This window comes from Mustela erminea, chromosome 4, assembly GCF_009829155.1.
Source record: "Mustela erminea isolate mMusErm1 chromosome 4, mMusErm1.Pri, whole genome shotgun sequence".
NCBI lineage: Eukaryota > Metazoa > Chordata > Mammalia > Carnivora > Mustelidae > Mustela > Mustela erminea.
The window spans coordinates 41,723,377-41,747,873 of NC_045617.1; the positions used below are offsets into that span (position 1 = coordinate 41,723,377).

General features: G+C 36.5%; 1 protein-coding gene and 1 long non-coding RNA gene across 2 annotated transcripts in view; one reads left to right on the forward strand and one right to left on the reverse strand.

Moving 5' to 3' along the window:
• RNGTT (RNA guanylyltransferase and 5'-phosphatase) overlaps positions 1 to 24,497 on the forward strand; it is a 341,865-nt gene that overhangs the window by 194,529 nt on the left and 122,839 nt on the right. The window contains exon 13 of the mRNA XM_032339080.1: positions 8,058 to 8,158. Coding sequence (XP_032194971.1) covers positions 8,058 to 8,158 — 101 coding nt within the window. The remainder of the gene's footprint in view (positions 1 to 8,057; positions 8,159 to 24,497) is intronic.
• LOC116588244 lies at positions 12,411 to 23,307 on the reverse strand. Its single transcript, XR_004284860.1, has 3 exons — positions 23,190 to 23,307; positions 17,105 to 17,213; positions 12,411 to 13,705 (listed from the first exon to the last, which is right to left on the reverse strand). It is a non-coding gene; the product is annotated as an uncharacterized LOC116588244 (long non-coding RNA).

A 24,497-nucleotide genomic window follows, 5' to 3' on the forward strand; every position in this document is an offset into this window, starting at 1 on the left:
GAATCTCCACGCTCTTTTCCAAAGGGCTGTACCAACTTGCATTCCCACCAACAGTGTAAGAGGGTTCCCCTTTCTCTGCATCCTCTCCAACACTTCTTATTTACTGACTTGTTAATTTTGGCCATTCTAACTGGTGTAAGGTGGTATCTCAGTGTGGTTTTGATTTGAATCTCCCTGATGGCTAGTGATGATGAACATTTTTTTTATGTGTCTGTTAGCCATTTGTGTGTCTTCTTTGGAGAAGTGTATGTTCATGTCTTCTGCCCATTTTTTGACATGATTATCTGTTTTGTGTGTGTTGAGTTTGAGGAATTCTTTATAGATCTTGGATATCAGGCCTTTGTCTGTAGTGTCATTTGCAAATATCTTCTTCCATTCCATGGGTTGCCTCTTTGTTTTGTTGACTGTTTCCTTTGCTGCACAATAGTTTTTTAATTTGATGAAGTTCAGTTTACCTTTATTTTTTTCTTTTATTTCTTGTGCTTTTTGTCTCATATCCGAGAATCCAGATATAAAAACATTATAAAAACGTACCCAGGGGCGCCTGGGTGGCTCAGTGGGTTAAAGCCTCTGCCTTCAGCTCAGGTCATGATCCCGGGGTCCTGGGATCGAGCCCCGCATCAGGCTCTCTGCTCAGCCAGGGAGCCTGCTTCCTCCTCTCTCTCTGCCTGCCTCTCTGCCTACTTGTGATCTTTGTCTTTCAAAAAAAAAAAAAAAAAAAAAAAAAAAATCTTAAAAAAAAGAAAAAGTACCCATGTTTTCTTCTTAAGAGTTGTATGGTTTTGGTGGTTATATTTAGGTCATTGGTCCATTTAAAAATATATATTTATTTATTTTAGAGAGAGAAAATGTATTTATTATAATTAATTATAAAATTATTTTATTATAATTATAAAATTATTTATTTTATAAATAATTTATTTTAGAGAAAGCAGGGGGAGGGGCAGATGGAAAGGGAGAGAATCTTCAAGCAGACTCCCCACTGGGCATGGAGCTTAATGGAGGACTTGATCCCACAACTCCAAGATCGTGATCCAGAACAAAATCAAGAGTCAGATGCTCAATTGACTGAGCCACCCAAGCCCCCAACATTGGTCTATTTTTAATAGTTTTTTATAGTGGGAGATAGCAGTCCAACTTCATTATATTTTGCATGTGGAAATCTAGCTATCCCAGATCATTTGTTAAAGAGAATATTCTCTCCCCATTGAATGGACTTTGTATCCTTGTAAAAAAAAAAAGAAATCCATTGGCTATTGACATAATAAATTTATTTCTGTACTCTCAGTTCTTTTCCATTGGTCTGTGTCTGCCTTTATGCCATTATCTCTGTTTTCATTGACAATAGCCTTGTACTAAGGTTTGTTAGGCTGTCTGAATCCTCCAACTCTGTCATTCTCTTTTCAATATTGTTTTGGTTTTCTTGGGTCTCTTGTAATTCTATATGAATATGGGGATCAGCTTTTTTATTTCTATGCAAAAGGCTGTTGGAATTTTGATAGGGATTATGTTGAATCTGCAGATTGCTTTGGATAGTATTGACATCCTAGCAATATTCAGTCTTCCTAAATTAATACCTAAATTGCGACCATTTCCAGTGTGTGATGTGTGTGGGGGTTCCCCACATCAACAAGTAATTCTATGACACCAGCTGGGTGTCCTATAATTCAACTCAATTCTGACACTTGGAGGTAGTATCAGATTCCACAGACTCAGTCCTCCAAGATTTCTGCCTTACCCCTTCCCTTTGGATGCCAGTGGCAAGCCCAGTTGTTACCTGTACTTCTGACCAACTGACTATAAATCTGAGGTTTCCATGACCCTCTCCTCAGGTCTGATTAATTTGCTAGATGGAATCCGTCCATAGACATAGGAATGGGGAAGGGGCACAGAGTTTTCATGCCCTTTCTAGCCTTGCCACCCTCCCCGAATCTTCACATGGTTACCAACCTAGAAGCTCTCTGAACCCTCTCCTTTTGTTGTTGTTGTTGTTGTTGTTGTTGTTGTGTGTGTGTGTGTGTGTGTGTGTGTGTCCCCATGGAGTCTTCATTACATAGGCATGATTGATTAGATCAGTGGCCATTGGTGATTGATCTAATGTCCAGCCCTTCTCTCTTCCCTAGAAGTAAGAGGGGGAGGGACTGAAAATTCCTACCCTCTAATCACATGGTTGGCTGCTCTGGCCACCAGTCCTCAACATTAATTAAGTGCTTTCCAAAATCCACCTCACTTGACAGAACAAAAGACCTTTATTGTACTCATCACTTAGGGAATTCCAAGGGTTTTAGGAGCTCTATACCAGAAGCAGGATGAAGACCAAATATGTATTTCTTACTATAAATCACAGTATCACACTATGTGTGAACACTGGATGTTTTCCAACGTTTAGGTCTTTAACTTTTTCAGTAAGGTTTGGCAGTTTTCAGTATATAGCTCATTTACTTCCTTGGTTGAATTTATTCCTAGGAATTTTGTTCTTATAGATGTTATTATAAATGGAATTGCTTTCCTTTTTGGATTGTTTTCATTGCTGTTGTGTAGAAACCCAGTTGATTTTTATATTGATAATTCGACCAAAATATTAAATTGTGAGGAATGAATTTAAGGAAAGTTGTCTTAAGATTTATATATTGAAAACCAGACAACGTTGCTGAGAAAATTTTGGAAGACCTAAACAAATATATTTGCAGTGTTCATGAATTGGAAGATTCAGTGTTAAGATGCCATGTCTCCCCAAATCAACCTTTTGATTCAGTGCAATCTTAAATAAAATTCCAGTAGATTTATTTTTTATAGAAATTGATCAGCCGATTTTAAAATTTGTGTGGAAATATAAATGCAACCTTAGCTAAGAGGGTTTGGGAAAAGAACAAAGTTTAAGGACTTACACAATGAGATTTCAAAACTTCTGATAAACCCACAGTAATTGAGACTTCCCATGTTTACTGCAGTGTTATTCATAGTAGCTAAGATATGGAAACCACCCAAGTGTCTATCAACAGATGAATAGATAAAATACAGTGTGTGTACACACACACACACACACACACACATATAGAGAATATTATTCAGTCTTAAGGAAAGAAGGAAATCCTGCCATTTGTGACAACATGGATGAAGGTGAAGTACTTTATGCTAAATGAAATAAGCTAGACAAATATCACATGATCTCACATATAAATGGAATCTTTTAAAAGAAAAAAAGAAAAGTTGAACACATCATAACAGAAAGAGGACATGGTTACTAGAGACTGGGGATAGGTGAGAAGAGAAGATACTGATCAAAGAGTAAAAACTTTCTGTCACAAGCTGAATAAATTTTAGAGACCTATGTGAACATGGTGACTATGGCTAATAATATGTATACTTGAAATTTCCTAAGAGAGTAGATCTTAAATGCTCTTGCCACATGCCCACAAAAAGGAAATTACATGAGTTGATGGATATGTTAGCTTGATTTTGGTAATCATTTCACAGTTTATACATATATCAAAACATCATGTTATACAGAACTTAAATTTTTTCTCAGTCATAGCTCAGTAAAGCTGGAAAAATTGATTTTGGGCTTCATTAAAATAAAAAGAATTACTCATCAAAAGAAATTAAGAAAATGAAAAGGCAAAACAAAGACTGGTAGACAATATTTACAGTATATACATTCTGCCAAGGTTATTTATTCAGAATATATAAACAACTCTTATAAGCCAGTAAAAGGAGATAACCGTTTAAGAACAAGGGTAAAGTTTTGAATAGACATTTTACCAAAGAAGATACACAGATAGCAAATAAGCACATTTAAAGATCTTTATGATCTTCTGTCATAGACCAGAAAGAAACAGAGACAGTCTACAGAAACAGAGACTTTACAGGCAATACAGTGGCACTAAGTTTATGTGTTTTAATAGTTACTCTGAATGTAAATGGGCTAAATGTTCCAACCAAAAGACTCAGGGTATCAGATTGGATAAAAAATCAAGAACCATCCATATGCTGTCTACAAGAGACTTGTTTTAGACCTAAAGACACCTCCCTCCAGACTGAAAGTGAGGAGTGGAGAACCATTTACCGCACTAATGGACCGCAGAAGAGAGCTGGGGTAGCAATCCTCATATCAGATGAACTAGATTTTAAACCGAAGACTGTAATAAGAGTTGTAGAGGGATACTGTATCAAAATTAAAGGGTTTATCCGTCAAGAATATCTAGCAATTATAAATACCTATGCCCCCAGTATGGGAACATCCAGTTATATAAACCAGTTAATAACCAAAGTAAAGAAACACATTGAAAATACGTTAATAGTCAGGGACTTTAACACCCTGCTCATAGCAATGGACAGATATCTAAGCAGAAGATCAACACAGAAACAAGGGCTTTGAATGATACCCCTGGACCAGATGGACTTCAGAGTTACATACAGAACAGTTCATCCCAAAGCAAAAGAATACCCATTCTTCTCAAGTGCACATGGAACTTTTTCCAGAATAGGTCACATCCAGGGTCACAAATCAGGTCTCAACTGATACCAAAAGATTGAGATCGTTTCTTGCATATTTTCATACCACAGTGCTCTGAAACAAACTCAGTCACAAGAAGAAATTTGTGAGGAACTCAAACACTTGGAGGTTAAAGAGCATCCTACTAAAGAATGAATGGGTCAACTAGGAAGTTAAAGAAGAATTTAAAAAATTCACAGAAACTAATGAGAATGAAAGCACTTTGGTTCAAAACCTTTGGGATATAGCAAAGGTGGCCCTAAGAGGGAAGTACATAGCAATACAAGCCTCTCTCAGAAAATTAGGAAACTCCCAAATACATAAGCTATTGTACACTTGGAGAAAGAAAAGCAAAGAAAGCCTAAACCAAACAAGAGAATAATAAAGGTTAGAGCAGAAATCAGTGAAATAGAAACCAAAAGACCAGTTGAACAGATCAATGAAAGTAGGAACTGGTTCTTTGAAAGAATTAATAAGATTGATAAACCTCTGGCCAGACTTATCCAAAAGAAAAGAAAAAGGACCCAAATTAATAAAATCATGAATGAAAGGAGAGATCACAACCAACACTGAAGAAATACAATTATAAGAACATATTATAAGAAATTATACACTAACAAATTTGGCAATCTGGAAGAGATGGATGCTTTCTTGGAAACTTAGAAACTACAAAGACTGAAACAGGAAGAGGTAGAAAATCTGAACAGACCCATGACCAGCAAGGAAATTAAAGCAGTATTCAAAAACCTCCCCCCAAAACAAGAGTCAGGGCTAGGTGGCTTCTCAGGGGAATTCTCCCAAACATTTAAAGAAGAAATAATACCTGTTCTCCTGAAGCTGTTTCAAAATATCGAAATAGAGGGAAAACTTCCAAACTCCTTCTGTGCGGCCAGCATTACCTTGATCCCAAAACTAGACATACTGTACACAAAGAAACTCAAAATGGATGAAAGACCTAAATGTGAGGCAGGACTCTCATCAAAATCCTAGAGGAGAACACAGGTACTAACCTTTTGACCTTGGCCACAGCAATTTCTTGCAAGATACATCTCTAAGGTAAGGGAAACAAAAGCAAAAATGAACTATTGGGACTTCCATCAGGATAAAAAGTTTTGCACAGCAAAGGAAGCAGTCAACAGAACTAAAAGGCAACCTATGGAATGGGAGAAGATATTTGCAAATGAGATCATATAAAGGGCTAGTATCCACCATCTATAAAGAACTTAACAAACTCAGCACCCGGAGAACACATAATCCAGCCAAGAAATGGGCAGAAGACATGGAAAGACACTTCTCCAAAGAAGACTTACAGATGTTCAGCAGACACATGAAAAAATGCTCCACATCATTTGCCATCAGAGAAATACAAATCAAAACCGCAATGAGATACAACCTTACACCCGTTAGAATGGCTAAAATTAACAAGGCAGGGAACAACAAATATTGGCAAAGATGTGGAAAAAGGGGAACCCCCTTACAGTTTTGATGGGAATGCAAGCTGGTACAGCCATTCGGAAAACAGAATGGAGGTTCCTCAAGGAGTTAAAAATAGAGCTACCCTATAACCCAGCAATTGCACTACTGGTATTTACCCCAAGGATACAGTTGTAGTGAAAAGAAGGGCACATGCACCCCAGTTTTCATAGCAACAGTGTGCACAGTAGCCAAACTGTGGAACAAGCTGAGATGTCCTTCAATAAGTGAATGGATAAAGAAGATGTGGTTCATATATACAATAGAATATTATTCAGCCATCAGAAAGGATGAATACCTACCATTAACATCAATGTGCTTGGAACTGGAGGGAATTATGCTAAGTGACATATGTCAAGCAGAGAAAGACAATTACCATATGGTTTCACTCACATGTGAAATGTAAGGAATAACACAGAAGATCATAGGGACAGGGAGGGAAAACCGAATGGAAAGAAATTAGAGGGGGAGACAAACCATGAGAGACTCTTGACTCTGGGAAACAAACTGAGGGTTGGGGAGTGGGAGGTGGTTAGGAGGATGGGGTAAATAGGTGATGGGCATTAAGGACGGCACATGATGTGATGAGCAGTGGGTCTTATTTGCATCTAATGACTCATTGAACATTATATCAGAAAATAATGTATTATATGTTAGCTAATTGAATTTAAGTCAAAAATGAAAAAAAAATGAAGAAAAGATCTTTCATTAGAGAAACGCAAATTAAAATTATGAGATACGCTTCTGAATTAAAGTGACCAACAGTACCTAGTCTTGGAGTTGATACAGAGCAAATTGACCTCCTATATATTACTGGTGGGAATGGAAAATGTTACGGCCACTTTTTAAAACAATTTGACAGTTTCTTATAATGTTAAATATATATTTACCGTGTGACCCAGCCATTCTGCTTCTAGATATTGACCCAAGTTAGGAAAACATGTCAACAGAAATGTTCCGAGCAACATCATTCATAATTGCCTAAACCTGGAAACAACCCAAATAGGCATTAGTCTGTAAATGCATAAGCAGTTTGTGGTATATACATAAAATGGAATCCCGTTTAGTAGTAAAAGGGAACAAACTGCTTATATATGCACCAGCACTGATCGCAAAACCTTAGGTTAAGAATGTCTTATGAATTCTAGAACAGACATAGGTATAGTATAAGAAGAAGGTCTCTGTTGCCAGAGAGTTGGAAAGAATTGAGTGCAGATGTCAGGAGGGAACTTTGGGGTGATTGAGTGCTATATATCACTATTTTGATAGTGGTTATATACTTGTATCCATGTGTTAAAAGTCAGTTGTTAGGGTTGTCTGGGTAGCTCAGTCTGGTAAGAGTCTACCTTTGGCTCGGGTCAAATGGATGGAGCCCCATGTCGGGCTCCCTGCTCAGCCAGGAATCTGCTTCTCCCTCTTCCTCTGCCCCTCTCCCTGTCCTGACTTTCTCTCTTTCAAATAAATAAAAATCTTAAAAAAAAAAAATCACTCATTCATTTTATTCTTTGTGAATTATCTCACAAGAAAGCTGAATAAGAAAAACCAACTTTTAATTAAATGATCAAACTCCCTTTAAGTCATAGAATGATTGGAGAGAATAACAGGTTTCATTTTTTTTCTGGACTTTCACAAACGAGAATCTGCATGCTTTGGCAGAAAACGGAGAAAGGCTATCACCAAGCAGGTAGGTATCTAGCTTTGCTCATCAGTTGGAGATAAAACTTAAATTCAGAATAGAGGTAGTAATTTTGCTTAAAATAAAATAAAAATAAAATTTCACTTAAGAGTCTCAAATTTCCAATTATAAAACAAGTAAATCACAATGATGAAAAGTACAGCCTAGGGACTGTTGTCAGTAATACTGTAATAACTGTGTGGTGACAGATGGTAACTGCACTTTTCGTGGTGAGCAGTGTGTTTGTAGAATATGTAAAACTGTCAAACTTCTATGTTGCATACCTGAAATGTACATAACATTGTATATCAACTGTACTTCAGTTTAAAAAAGTAGAAAGCATACTATAAAAACTAGTTGATATATTTAACTTCTTAGCTTCTTATTAACCATTGTCATTTTAATTCATTTTAGAAATACAAACCTGGTCGATGTGATGATATTTTGAAATGGAAGCCTCCCAGTCTAAATTCTGTGGATTTCCGCCTAAAGATAACAAGAATGGGAGGAGAAGGGTAAGTATGCACTTTTGCCACCATTTTTACATGAAATAATGCTTCACTGTTTACTGGATACTTGACATATACTTTACCCCCTCAAAAGTAAAATACTTTATTTTTACAATATACATACATACCTGTACATCTGATTTTCAGCTGTTAGAACTAACATTTTGTATCCTAACATCTGATTTTTAGCTGTAAGAGCTACTAACATTTTGGTCTTCAAAAGTACAGTTATTTCTAATATAAAAAAATGAACTTTGTTAAATTGTAAAAGTGAAAATAGATTTTGCTTGACAATTCCTGCCAACTGAATTATAAATTAAGATATGATCATGGTTGTTACATCTAAGTGTTTTGAAGTAGGTCTTTTTTACTTCAAAAGAAACTACTTCAGGCTTGCTTTTGGATAGCAAAAACATTTCTTCATGGTTTAATTGTTGACTTTCATTAAGATTTTTCATAATTAGGGGCACTTGGGTTGCTCAGATGGTTAAGCATCTGCTTTTGCCTTAGGCCCTGATCTCAAGGTCCTGGGATCAGGCCCCTCAATGGGGGCACATAGAATGTATTATTACTTTCAGAGGTAGGCTTCAGTGATTCATCAGTCTTACGTAATATCCAGTACTCATTACATCACATGCCCCACTTAATGTCCATCACTGCATCCTCCTACCTCCTTCCCCTCCAGCAACCCTCAGTTTGTTCCCTATGATTAAGAGTCTTTTATGGTTTATCTTCCTTTCTGATTTCATCTTGTTTTATTTTTCCCTCCCTTTCCCTATGCTCTTCTGTTCTGTTTCTCAAATTTCATTTACAGCGAGATTGTATGATAATTGTCTTTCTCTGATTGACAGTTTCACTCAGCATAATACCCTCTGGTCCCATCCAGGTCATTGCAGATTGCAAGATTTCATTTTTTTGGACAGCTACATAGTATTCCATGGTATATATACATACCACATCTTCTTTAGCCATTCATCTGTTGATGGACATCTGGGCTTTTTCCATAGTTTGGCTGTTGTGGACATTGCTGCTATAAATATTGGGGTGCAGGTGCCCCTTTGGATCACTGTATTTGTATCTTGGAGGTAAATGCCTAGTAGTGCTGTTACTGGGTTGTAGGGCCTTATGTGTGTTTTATTGATGTTTTGTTGAGTTTTGAAAAATTATTTTGTTTTGCTTTTTTACAGATTATAATTCTTAGCATTGAAAAGCTACATGAGGCTGTATATAGAGTGTGCATTTTCTAGGTAGCTAAAATGGTAATACTAATTTTTTTCTTGCAGTTACCCACTGCAGTTAAATACAGCAAAATGTTTAGTAGTTTGTCATCCCAGTTTTGCTTTGTTCTTAGTATATTTTAAACTATATTTTGTTCTTTTAAAATTTTACCTATTTTTAAATGACTTCTTACAAAAAAAGAGGAATTACTTTTAATTCTGGTACATCTTTAAAACACACCACAATATCAATACTTAAGGTGATTTTATGATAGGAATGTGTAAGTTATTTTTGTGTAGGTACATAATTTATTTATGTAACATGGGTGTCAGTTTTCAAAAATAGGGTATTAAATATGAAATACAGTGTAATAACTATTACATAAAGTATGTATTATTCAGTTAGCCAGAGTAGTATGCTTTTTTAATGTAAAGAATGTTATGTATTATAGCAGTTTTCACTAAATAAATGGACTTACATCTAATGCCTATGTTAGATGCTGTATGTTAGAGGGCATTTTAAGAAATATGCCTTTAATAGTTGGAAAGGAGAGTAGCCATTTATCTAAATTGTAAGAATCTGAGCATGTGACCTGTGTAAGTGGTTTAAGATACTAAAATACCACAAGACAAGATCATTTCTTTTCTTGATTGCACTTCTAAATATTTCTAAATCTAAAAGCTAATCTAATCTAAAGCTTAGAATGGAGTGGAATGAGTTAAAATATAATTTAAGTACAATATAAGTACCAATCCTTGAAAATGTCTCTGGTTGGTTTTTTTTTTTTTTTAATGAAGTCTTAGATTTTCAAAGTGTGTTTTTAAGTTTTATCCAGCTGCATTATAGCAATAAAGTGGGTATAGTAGAGATTCTTATTAGTTTAAAATTTAATACAAATAGAAAAATGTATTGTTAAATGCCTTGTCAATGGCAATTAAAATCTAAACTTCACCTTTTTTTTTAAACTCCTTTTTTTAAACTCCTTTTAGTATCATATCATTGATTTATCATGGCCTAAAATAACTTTTATATATCTTAGCTATTCACATTGTATTGAACTTTATAGACATACAATAGAGATTTTTATTTGAGAGCTGTATGGTGTTTTAAAAAACATTATGGGTTTATATTAACTTCTCTATAACCAGAAACTGTGATCGTTGTTTCAAAAGCTAGAATTACAAAGGTCTGTTCTGAAAAGTGCAAACTCTTGAGTACAATGTCAGTGGCTTATAGTGAGTAGTATACCTTCATCATTTTTGCAGCATAGTAGTTTAGAGCACAAATTCTAGAGTCAGACTGCCTGGGTTTAAATATCCTTATTAGCTGTGTGAGCTTGAGCACATTCCTTTTTTCTGTGCCTTGTATTCCTCATTCATCAAATAGAAGTTGACCTCATAAGACTTAAGAAATAAAAGGATTAAATAAGCTAATATATGTACAACAGATGGCACATGGTGAGCATTTAAATGTTTGCTGTTGTTTTTAATTAAAGTAGATTTTAAAGTCCATATTTCCTTTTTGTTGCTCTTGCAATTCTTTTGTTTGCTGAACTGTGTAAGTTCAATTTTCTATGTGAATTATTTCCCATTTGATTGCAATCCCTATTAATTTTTCCCTTTTAAAATGAATATGTCTTCATCTTATTTGTGTAATTAATCATAAATTGTTAAACACCTGGAGAGCGAGAACATAAAGTCACAAAACTTATTTTTAGATTTTTTTGGTAACAAACATCTTAAAATAACCTTGGCAATATGTGTAGTGGTTAAGAACACAGGTCTAATGGTTAAGAACCTGTGTTCTTGGCCCAGCCTGCACAGAATCAAATCCTAGCTCCAATCCTCTTGCTGCTGTTACTTTCTTACTAATCTTTCTAAGCTTCCTCATCCGTAAAGTGCCCACAGTAATAGTTTTTATCTCTTGTTGTGAAGATTTGCTTATACTCTATAAAATTTGCAGGAGTTAACAAAGTAAATATGGGTTCTGCCATTATAGACTTGGTATTTACGAGCTATTGAGTTAAAATGCAAAAATAATACTGCTTTTTGAGATTTGGTAGGGATTAAATAAAATGATACATGTGAAGAATACACAATAGAATCTAATGTTTATTTTTGTCATTTTTGATGGTTATAGTTATTAATTTAACTTCAGCAGACTGTGTAGTTATATCATGGATTAAAAGTATGCCCTGCATAATCATGGTGGGGGGGAAGTGCTCTGAAGGAAGAAGCTGCACTTTTCTGTGAAAAGATAAAGATGTTTGCTCTTTCTAATAGAAAATTCTAAAATCACAGTGAAGTTTAAGTTTTTATCCATCACATTGGCAAATATTAGCAATGTTCCTTTTGATTGGGTTGACTGGGGTGTGAGCAAATAGACACTCTGCTATTCTGTCTGATAGGAATGCAGATTGGTACAACTCTTCTAGTGGGCGATAAGGTAGCATATGTCCTGAGGAAGTATACTTCAAGTTTTGTGAAAGGAGAAGTCTTATTTGTCTTCTGCATGTTTGTATTTCTAGTACCTGGTGTGGTAACTTGTACATAATAGATACTCAAGAAATATTAAAAGGTGAAATATATGTATATGTATGTGTGTGTGTGTGTGTGTGTGTGTGTGTGTGTGTATACACACATTTTATTATATATATGTACATAAACAAAAATACCAAAAGGTGTGTGTATAAGAATTCCATTGAAGTATCTCTTAATAGGGAAATTGGAAATATTCAGTGTCCTTTTTTATTATTGTATAAATCTTTTGAGATATCTATATATTCATGTGTGTTTCTAGGAAAGTTGCTAAGAATGTTACAAATAGTGTCTTTTACAAATAGGTCCAGTCTGTTGAGATATAAGATTTTCTTAGAGGTTTGAAACTGAACTCAGACCTACTGTCCAGCTTTGTTGTTTGATTTTATATTACACATAGTTATGTGATATTAATAGATACATCATTTTGGTCATAGGAAAAAAACAAAAACCACAACAATTACTTTAACAGAATTAATTTAATATGAAGAACTATAATCAGTTACTAAAGAACTGAAAAGGCAAAGAAGTGTTGAAGAGATAGTAACTTCAGGAAGGACCTACCATGCAAGGAACAAAGGAATGAAGGTGAATTACTAAAATATAAAAGTTTGGAGGGGGCCCTATAGAGCTCATTAGAAGTTTACTGCCAGCCGGTGGTGGTGTTGCCTCAAGATGTTGGAGGATTATGGCTCTGAATTTTGACATCTGAGGAAGGGTACAGTACTGGCTAGGAGGTGCTGATTTTTCAGAGGGTCCAAGTGAAGCTGGTTCTAAGACTGTGGGAAAAACTAGTGGAGCCAACTGGTACCACTAGAATCAGTTGTCTCTCCAGGGTAGAAAACTTGTGCAAACAGGAGAGAGTACATTCTTTCTTTTTTCTTTAGTCTTTTAGTACCCTCGCTCACCCACCAGGAGTTCTAGAATAACAAATTGGAGCATAGAGAGTGAGTTTGAAGCCAGGTGACAATAGCTTAATATTAGCACAGTGCATTTCTTTAGTTACTTATCCATTCAATTCTACACACACTTGAATTTCCATAGAACAGCAAAAAATTTCTTTCACTTGAGAGGCATATATTCTCTTGCTATTCAAAGTGTACAGACAGGGGTCTCAATTAATTTACCCATTTCTGGGAGATAGTCGTGATATCTGTCTCTGGGCAATGGTAATCACTTCTCAGATTCAGTCACAGTTCTGTACAGATGGGATCAGGCGCATTCAGGATGTTATGGCTGTAGACAGTCACAGTTCTATACAAATACCTATGACTTAATGACTGAATTGTTAAGTTAGTCAACATCAGCAGTCTTGACAGTGGTCATGAGACCATGGCTGAAGCTCTCTTTCTGTCCATTTCATTTTTCCTTTGTTCTGAGATGATCCAGGCTTTTTACTTGGTGGGGTGACACAAAACCTTTATTCTGGTTAGGTTTGATCCGCAGTGGTTTTACAGTTTTTTTGTTTATATAGTTTTCCATTAACTTTTACTGTTGGACATGGAAATACTAAGAGACAGAGGTACCTCAGAGAATACTCTAGGTTCCAGAAGTATTCCTTCCTAATGCTTTCTGTAGCAGCAGTCTAACTCTTCTTTGGGAACAGAATTGGTCACTTTAGACAGTAATCAGTCAGTCAGTTAATCAATCTCTATATCTTTTCACTTGTTGGTTCAGTTATATGAGAAGCACAAAATGGTCCACTAGCAGTTTCGGTTTCTAATTCAGTAGGACATTCTTGTGTTCCTTGATACAGAAGCATTCTTACTTGCAAACCAAAATTTCTACTCCAGAGTTGCTGGGATACGAAACAAAGATTCTGTGAGTGGATAGTTAGAAATCATATTGAGATGGTGACGGTTCTTTGACTCATGTATTTTGGCTAAGGGAGAAATTACACCATATATTTGGATACAGATTTAAAACCATGTCCCACATCTGATGAGAACACAGCCTTTTAAAGTGTGGTCTTCTAACGTGTTGCAACTGAATTTTCAGTTGACCATCTTACTGTTCTGTTAAGTCAGCTACTTCTAGGTGGGAGGTAAGACCAGTGAATTTCAAGGCTTTGAGCCTGTTGCCTCACTTATTTTTGCTGTGAAGGAAGTTTTATGGCAACTTTGTTAATGGATAAGATATCCCATAAGTCTGTAGGAGGTGACGTTAGTAGAACTGTTAAAGAGAAGAAAAAATTTTTTTGAAATCTAGGATGCTTATGTGATCTAGTAAGGATAAATTGCTTATCCTCTCTATGGTAGAAGAAGTCAATGTAATCAGCCTACCATAATGACCTAAAATATGCTATCAGCCTAGCATAGTGATCCTTACTCTATGGGTCAGTGTCTTGTCTAATTCTCCTGGGGAACGATGCTGTGTCAAGGGCTTCATTGTAGTTGAGACTGAGTAGTTGAGTTGAGTTGGCAAATTGAGCACTTAGTGGTAGCTGTTGCCAGATGAGCTGTGGGGAGGAAAGAGCCCCTGCATATCCTCTATCCCTTCTACTTTTGCCATTTTTCATAAGGGCTCATTGAATAAACTCTGGGATGGCTGGAAGAAATAAAAGAATTGACATTTAGAATGGGTCATTTTGGCTACCTGATTATTGAGAGCCTCCTTTGAGCTGGATACCTATTTCTTCATAATCTGTGCCTCTTTTTTTTTTTTTTTTTTAAAGATTTTACTTATTTATTTGACATACAGAGATCACAGGAAGGCAGAGAGGCAGGCAGAGAGCGAAGGGGAAGCGGGCTTCCAGCTGAGGAGAGAGCCCAATGCAGGGCTCTATCTCAGGACCCTGAGAACATGACCTGAGCTGAAGGCAGAGGCTTTAACCCACTGAGCCACCCAGGCTCCCCATAATCTGTGCCTCTTCTGAGAGGTCTCGACATACCTTCCCTACACTTCACTGACACTAATCTTCTAATCCTGTTCTTTCCATATTGTTGACCAGTTTTCTAAACTATCTGCAGTGAGTGTAGATTTGTGCTTCTGGCCACGTCTCAGTCCAGACTGTACTTTTCAAAGCTTGGCCCAGAGACTTGTGTGAATGTGAACCAAGGCATCACTGCCACTCCCCACAGTAAAGCATCTGCACTTCACTCAGTGCTACCCAAGCCCTCTCTTCCTCCCTCTATCCATCCTGGGCAGGAGGATACAGGGCCACAGCTCCTGGGTGTTTATAGAGAGAATAGGTTGATTTTATTTTACATGCTTTTGAATTAATGTTGGAAAACTAATTGCAAGCAGTTTTCAAACCCAAAATGTCATGTTGTAAAAGGACAATAAACATTGGGTCAAAATGAAGCAACAACAAAAAGAGGTCAGCCCATTGGTAGAACTTCCCATTGCTCATGTCTTCGGGCTGTTATCATGCAGCAGTATGTTTCTTTCTTTTCTTTTTCCCTAGGCCATCATGGAACTTTAAATTTTAAACTGTATCTCAGGTTGTTTTTTTTTTTTTTTTCTCCTTCATCTGTGATTAAGAAATTCCCCCTTGATGTTAGGTATGGATTGAAGAAAAGAAGGCAGTGCCTCAGTAAAGAAAGCCATAGCTCTATCTGTATTTCTGGACCTGCTCAAGCTCAATATCTTATGTAGCATTGCCCTCCCTTCCTTCCTCTCTTTTTAGAGAGGGAGAGAGGGAGAATCTTAAGCATGCTTTATGCCTAGCACGGAGCCTGACGTGGGGCTCAATCCCACAACCCTGTGATCATGACCTGAGCCAAAAACAAGAGTCAGAAGCTTAACTGAACCACCCAGGTGCTCCTCTTATGTAGCATTTCTCTTATCTATCTATCTATCTATCTGTCTATGAGAGAGAACAAGCAGGGAGGAGAGGCAGAGGAGGGTAAGGGGGGGGAGAGAGAGAGAGAGAGAGAGAGGGAGGAAGAAGCAGGAAAGAGAGTGAGAGAAGAGAGAGAAAAAGAAGTCTCAGCGGAGACTTCCCTGCTGAGCAGGGAGCCCAACGTGGGACTTCATCCTAGGACCCAGAGATTGTGACCTAAGCCAAAGGCAGATGCTTAACCAACTGAGCCACCCAGGCACTCTTCTTACGTAGCATTTGTACTTACTGGATAGTTTGTTCCAACTGTCCCTGTACTTCATGGTTTAATGGCTTAAATAGTAACCCTTTCATCATGGGCGATTTAGGTCATCATATGGTTATTGTTTCCCATGATTAGACCTTCAGTCTTTCAAGGTCCAATAACAAGCTAAGATCTGTTTCTCAAAAGAATAATGATCTTTAGGAAATGGCCTGGTTTTACTCTAAGACCCTGAGGACTTGTATGATTCTCTTGTTGGGGCTTGCCCAAAGCTCTGGATAGTGGATGGGGCGCCTGGGTGGCTCAGTAGGTTAAAGCCTCTGCCTTTGGCTCAGGTCATAATCCCAAGGTCCTGGGATTGAGCCCCACATCAGGCTCTCTGCTCAGTGGGGAGCCTGCTTTCTCCTCTCTCTCTCTGCCTGTGTCTCTGCCTACTTGTGATCTCTGTCAAATAAATAAATAAAATCTTAAAAATAAAATAAGGTTCAAGCAATAGAAAAGCTTATGCTACAGCCTGGATTTGTTACAGAGCTTTCTTTTGCTCTGATCCCGATTTACAAATGCTGTTCAAGCATTGTGCCTCCCCACTCTCCCCTTCTTAGTAATAAATGGTGTACATGTTGTAACTTCTCTTTCACCTTGGAGACAGGTCTTAGGCATTGGATTCCTGGAAATGTTACTTTAGTAATTTTTTTTTTTTTGGTGTATTGCCTCTCATATATAGTTTTTAAATTTACTTGAGAGAGAGAGAGAGAGAGTGAGAAAATGAGTAGTGGGGAGGGGCAGAGGGAGAGGAATAAGCAGACTCCCCACTGAATAGAAAGCCCCATGTGGGACTTGATCCCAGGACCCTGGGATCATGACCTGAGCTGAAGGCAGATGCTCAACTGACAGAACCGTCTTACTAAGGCATCTAAAAAACTTTGTGATTCCTCCTTCCCATTGTTAATAAGCATAAGTCCAAAGTCATCAGTGTTGTAGATCAGTGTTTTGTTCTGTGTAATGTCAGAATAATCACTGTCTCTGAAAAAAAAAAAAAAATGATCAAAATCAGCGGTGGTAAGGATACAGAGAAATTGGAGCCCTCAGACAATGAGATTGTAAATTGGTGCAGCCACTCTCGCAGTTCCTCAGAATGTTAAAGATAGACTTACCACATGACCGAGCAGTTCTACTCCCAGGTATATATCCGAGAGAAATGAAAGCACGTATCCACATAAAAATCTGCACATGAATCATCTTAGCAATATTATTCATAATATCCTGAAAGTACAAACAATCCAAATATTAGTCAACTAAAAAAGGGATAAATGTACAAACAAAAAAGCTCTTTTATTCAACAGATTTAGTATAGTGGATCCTCTTAAGCAAAGGGGCTCTGGATTTTACCACTTAGGTTTCAGTTTCCCCACTCTCCCCTTCTTAGTAGTAAATGGTGTACATGGTGTAACTTCTCTTTCACCTTGGAGACAGGTCTTAGGCATTGGATTCCTGGAAATGTTACTTTAGTAATGTTTATTTTTTTGGTGTATTGCCTCTCATATATAGTTTTTAAATTTACTTGAGAGAGAGGTTGTTAGGTTGTTTAATCTTTGTGTTGCTTGCATTTCTACAGCTGTATAATGTAGTTAATAGAAGTGCCCATCTCTTGTGGAAATTTAATGGGAAAATACATGTAAACATTTAGTCCACTGCATGTCACATAATAAATACTAAATTATTAAGAAAACACGACCACTGTCTCTGCAAATTATGCAATGGCAAAAGCAGGAGAGTTAATGGCCGTGAATTATGTTGTTGGTCATGCCCGAAAAAAGGCAAATATCTTCTGATAGTAAATCAGTTAATATAGAGACAAAATATTTGCCATCTTGTAGCTCTGTGTAAGATTTCAGATTGTGTTGATTTACTTCATTAAAGATGGCACATCGGGAACAGCCATAGCATTTGGTGTCACAGCCTGATTGAATTTATGGTAATTTGTAATCACTCTTCACAATCACCCACCTTCTGTATAGGCTAAACAGGTAAATTCAATGGATATATGATTGATATTTATCACTCTAACATCTTTTTATGTCTTGGATGGTGACACTAACCTCTGCACCTATCTTGGGGATATGGATGCATTATTGCTTTTGCTTTACATCCGTGGCAGGAAGAACAAATTCTAAGGACTTTCATTTGGTTTTTCCTAGTATACTGATGCTTACGCCTTGGGTCAGAGAGCCAAGATGGAAATTCTTCCAGTTGCCAAATATTTCTCTTCCAATTATACTTGCAGGAACTGGAAAATAACCACAGGTTACATCTGTGGACATACTGTTCCATTTAGATTTAAACTTGAGCTGGAAACCCATTTATCACCAGATCACCCTAAGCTCTCTTACTAACAGACCATGATGACATTTTATGTCCCTGGTAATTAATGTCTGTTTAAAGTAAGTGTCTGAGTCCCTGACTGGTCTAGGTATTTCTTTTTTCCAGCGCATAATCACCCTAGCAGGCACTGCCAGTGTTTTGAAGAATAATTCAATGAAGATTTACAGCAAGGGTCAGCACATTTCTTTTTAATAAAAGGCCAGAGAGTAAATACGTTTGGGTTTGCGGATCATACAGTGTTTGTCTCAAACTTTGCCATTGTAGTGCAAAAGCAGCCAGACAATATGTAAATGAATGAGTACAGCTGTTTCCAATAAAACTTTATTTACAAAAACAGTTGCTAGGATGGATTTGGTCTGCGGGTTTTTGTTTGCCATTGGTAGCTTTATGCTATAAATACTGGAGGTAGTATTGCTAGGTCTTTCTTCAAGGGGACTTGGCCTCTCCCTTCTATTAAGGAACTTAGGTCTGAAACCTGTTTGGGTTTGTGCTTTTGAAGTTGAGAAATGCCAGCTTAATAGCAAGCACAATGAAATCAGTAGAATTGACTATATGATTTCACTTTAGCTCCTATTGAAAATATATGAAAATGTCCTCTACTCTGCTGACTAGAGTGTTTTTTTCCTTTTGCTCAGATTTATTTAAAAAGTAGAATGATTAATTCTCTTTTTCATGCTTATTTGAACTAGTGTTGAAGGAAATAAGAGTAGTAAAATATTCAAAGTGTTGAGAAAAATGTTCTTGTGTAAGAAAGGATGAGGTCAGCAAGAATATAGGTAATAAACTATATGGGGAGAAAGTTGTTTCTTTGCTAAGCAGAGTCTTTTTTGTTTTTTTCTTTTCTACCTCTGTTTTGGAATGAAATGCTTAACTTTTATTTATGTGTTATTAAAATTACTTTACATAAGTGAAATTAAAGATAAAAACACTAACATAGCCAATATTGTTACATACTTAATGACTAAGCAGTTTGGCATATAGTTGGTCGTATTTTTTTTGTATGTAATAATGACTTTTCATCATCTAACAAATGGCCCATAGTAACTGCTTTAGGTACCTTATTTGAAATATTCTCATCACCTAAACTCTTTTCTTTTCTTCCTTCCTTCCATCCTTCCTTCCTTCCTTTATTTTTTTTAAAAAGACAAATGCTTCCTTGGATTTTAGTCCTTTAGGGGGTTTCTGTATTAAATTCTTGGTTGTGTTTTATTTTTAGTGTGGGCTGGGAGAGGAAAGGAGGAGCCACAGCTGACTTTTCAGTTCCTCTGCCTGGCTTGCTATAGTAGGTATTACTAATTCCGGTTAACTCTTTCATTTCATCTTCCATACTTTACAGAAAATCTTTCCCAGTCCATCTACCGAAAATAAATACCCTAGTCAACGTGCCTGTGAGTAACTAGTAGGAGAAAAGGAACATGTGATTTTAAAACATCTGCATATGACTTTTCTGGAGACAATTTACTTCCTTTCACTTATTAATTTAAAAGAGAAATTGCTAACATCTTTGTTTCATCATTTAGTTCTTTGAAGTTTAACTCATATTTATTCATTTTAATTATTTTCTACAATGAGAACGTTTTGCTTGTGTCTTTTACTCTAATCTAATGTATGTTTTCCTTAATTGCAGTTTTTCTCTAACTTAGCTTTTATATTATAAGAAGCTTGTCACTTGGTAGATACCTCTGGGGAATGTTGTATAGATTAAATACTAGTTAAATTCCTACTTTGAGTCAGTCGCATTCAAGGTGTGGGGGAGAATTTAGATAACTTAATGAACATACTATTTAACTGTAGACCCTCTGGAGGTTGAGATGGAGAGGACCGTAAACAAAATTTGAACTCCTTTTTTTTTTTTTTAAGATTTTATTTATTTATTTGACAGAGAGAGATCACAAGTAGGCAGAGAGGCAGTCAGAGAGAGAGAGAGAGGAGGAAGCAGGCTTCCTGCCGAGCAGAGAGCCCGATGCGGGACTCGATCCCAGGACCCTGAGATCATGACCTGAGCCGAAGGCAGCGGCTTAACCCACTGAGCCACCCAGGCGCCCCTGAACTCCTTTTTTTAGTAGATGTTCCCCCCAGTGTAATGGATGTAGAAATGCTGTTTTAGAAGTGTTAGGGATTGAACAAATGAGTACTCATTTTAGAAGCTACGGTTCTCATTGAGGAAAGATGAAGACAAAAATATGAAATAGAAGAAGACAGTGAAGAATCCTGTGGAATGGATTAGAATGTTTAAAATAATCAAATACGTATATATGTGCACATACATATAATCATATATAATCATATATAAGTGTGTATATATGTATGTATATGGGTGGTGTACACAAAACTTTCCTAGCTCTGTCTGCTGACAAAACCTAGAAGCAAATGCCTCAGTTATAATGAATTTATCTAGCATCAAGATGCTGCTTTCTTATACTATTTCCCACTAAAGAGAACAAGCTATCCTCTAAGAAATGGCTTACTCTAAGGCTAGGCAAAGAATTTGAAGGATGGCCCTAGAACCATCCTCTACTTATGCCAGAAAGTAAGAAAGTAATAAAAAAGACGAAAAGAAATGGAAGGTTGGGGGCATGTTGAAAGGATACAGGAGCTAATTAAAAGTGACTCCCACTGGCCAAATCTAGGACAGTGTGAGTACCAAAATCATGAAGGATGGTAATGAATTATACACCTTGATAAGACTAGGAATCCATGAGCCCATACAGATAATAAATGCAGAGAAGAGTTAGTCTTGCTTAGGGTAGAATGTTCTTTGGCAAATATGGAAGGAATCTTGGAGGTGGAAAACATTTTGCTATCATCATAGTGAAGATTGGCTCAGGCAAGTATAGTCAATGGATGCTAAGTCCAGAAGAGAAATTTTTATGAGAAGCAGAATATTTTTATGGTTGTGAAATGTCTTTCTATGGATTGCTTCTAACTTACAAGGGGGAAGAATAGTAATTATTCAATTGAGAAATTGGATAACCCCATGACTGGCTTATCAAAATTAACGTTAGCAGTGAGGGGAAAATGGGCATCATAGTGTTTCATTTACCTGGTATTCTGACTGTGGATATATAACTTGAATCTAACCATGAGGAAACATGAAGCAGATTCCAAATGTAGAACATTCTATGTTTTTAAAAAAGGGTTTGTATTATTTAAATATGTCAGTGTTATAAAGGTAAAGTCTGAGGAATGTATGCATAAAGTGTTGCATATGATTTCAGGAGGTCAAGTACTGACTGGAGCAGTATACACCTTGCAACAAAAGTATAGTATCTTTGCGAAGCTTGCCTCCTGTGGATCTTTGCTAACCCTTTCCTTGTGGAACATTGATTCATTTGTTCTTTCCTATTTGCCAGGCACTAGAGTATATTCATTGAGTATTTTCTAAATTGAATTTCTGAATTACAGTTATCACAGCACTGTTATAAAATTAATTTTGGTAGTTTTCTATCAAACAGGCTTTTCCTTACTATGGAACAGTTGACAGACACTTCCACCAAGCACAAATCCCTTAGGAGCTTTTTATTTTCCTCTTCCTTATGAGGTGGGAACATCTTCACCTTTTTTAAAAGCTGCCATATATTGGGGCACCTGGGTGGCTCAGTGGGTTGGAGCCTCTGCCTTCAGCTCCCATCGTGATCCCAGGGTCCTGGGATCCAGCCCCGTGTCGGGCTCTCTGCTCAGCAGGGAGCCTGCTTCCTCCTCTCTCTCTCTGCCTGCCTCTCCACCTACTTGTGATTTCTGTCTGTCAAATAAATAAATAAAATCTTAAAAAAAAAAAAAAAGCTGCCATATAGTGGAAAAACTTTCAAGTGAGGAAGAACATTCTGGGATAACTGAATTTGAAGTATAAGGAAAATTAGATTTGAAATCCATTTAAAAATAGTTGTGTGTGGTTTTCTTTTTAAGATTTTATTTGTTTATTTGGTGGAGAGATAGAGGAGCAAAAGTAGGCAGAGCAGCAGGCAGAAGGAGAGGGGGAAGCAGGCTCTCTGCTGAGTAGAGAGCCCAATGCGGGGCTCCATCCCAAGACCCTGGGATTATGACCTGAGCCAAAGGCAGCCACTTAACCAACTGAGCAACCCAGGAGCCCCTAAAAAATAGTTTTAAAAACTTTTAAATCATGTAAATAATCGCGTCTGATGTATGGCTTACTGGAACTTAACAAAACACAAAATGACATATGGAGGTACGTAGGGTTGTTACTTAAACTTGTAAAGATAAGTAAAAGTTGCTCTTTGGAGCCTGAGATTGGAAAATTTCAGACTTTAGGATTAATTTGTAAAAGGTGTAACTTTGTGATTGGCTTGTCAAAGTTTAAGTGTTGTCAAAATCCTATGTTATAATTTCAAAAAGAAAAAAAACTTTAATCTTTTTAACTAGGCATGTTTTGTTGTCTTGTTTTTATTCTGTTTTCACTGAATTTTTAATTAGAAAATCTAGCTTGTAAAATCTTAAAGAATTTAAAGAATTTTTATTCCTGGCTTTTAGTATCATGTGTTGATTTTTCTAGACATTCCTTGGATATACTGACAACGATATTTCATTATTTGAGGAATATAACATTTTCTGTTTATTAAATTGAGTTTTTTAAAACTGTTTATCAGTGAATTCCTTTACTCCTTAACTAGTTCTGCCCTGTACAAGAGATGTTTTGAAGCCTTACATTATAACCAAGTTCTCTTTGCGTATCTATTACCTTTATATTAGATCCCATGCCATTTGAAACGTGCAGATTTTAGAATTGATATTTCTGCCTCCCAAATCATGTTTTCTGTCATTATATCATGTACCTCTTTACCCTTTTTATTGCCTTTAACCATAAATTCCTTATAGTCTGATACTAATACTACTTCTTACGCTTTCTTTTTTCTTGAACTTGTTGGGTGTTTTTGATTTCACTGTGGTAGTTCATGACTGCAGCTATCATGCTGGGATCTTCTGGCTTTGGGACATAGGAAATACATGATCACACATATGCTGGGACCAGTCACTGTTACACATAGACAGTGCAACTGTGCATATTTGATGACTAATCCTTTTATGAAATCATTGGATAATGTAGCAGTGTGGTGTGGTAGATGTCAGGTGTTGAACTAACATCTAGTTGAAGACAATTTTTTTTTTTTTACAATCAACTTAGGAAACTTTTCTAGGGTTTCAGTCTGAGGATACAAGAATTCTAGAAAGCTAGTGACCCCCCCCCCCTTACTTTTCCATCTCACGTTTTCCACAACTTTCACTCTGGACAATTTCCCTCATATCGCTAGCACTTAGCTCCGAATGAGCTAGAAGAAACTTTCAAAGCCACATACTCCGAGTTTGCTACCATCTTTCTGAATTTTGTAGATTTATTTTAAGAATGTAGTGATAAAGTGTGATTTATATATGGTCAGTATATTCATTCTTTTTAAACGTCAAACCAAATTCTTTGTTGAGGAAATTCTGTTACTTTGCTTTAAGTTTGTTCTTGAAAATATATTTGGTTTTATTTAACTTACTCTTTAGTCTTAAGCCACCTTTAACAAGAGAATTTAGTTCATTCAAAATTAGTGTGCTAAGGTATTTGGTTTTATTCTTTCTACCCTAATTTATGTTTATTATTTATTTTACCTACCTTATTTTTCCTTTCTGTTTGATCACTTTAATATTCACCGCATTTTCCTTTGTTAACTAAGTAAATACATGATACTTTTTCGTTACATTAGTGGTGACCTTTCCTTTCCCTGCATTCATAATTAGGTATGTATTTCTTTGTTGTTTGAAAATAAGGTACCAACTGTTTCCCCTACCAAGATGGTCCCTTCACTCTCCCTTCATTACGTCAGAAACTTGGAATACTTTCTAATGCTTTACCTTTTTTCTGTTTCTCCAGATGAAATCCTTGCAGTGTTTTTATTCTTATTACTCCCCCGCTAAGTTTTATTGGATATTTACCAGAAATTCTCCCCAACCCAACCTTACTGGTATTAACTAACATCTTAATAGTAACAGCTTCAAGGCTGCCCTGTTTGGTTTTTTTTTTTTTTAAAGAATTTGTCTTAAAACCATGCATATTCCTTTTATTTCAAGAATATATTTTTTGGCTGTCACATATCCAGTTTGTTATTATCTAATTTAAATTTAATAACATTTATATATTGCAAGATTCATCGCCTAACAATTTTC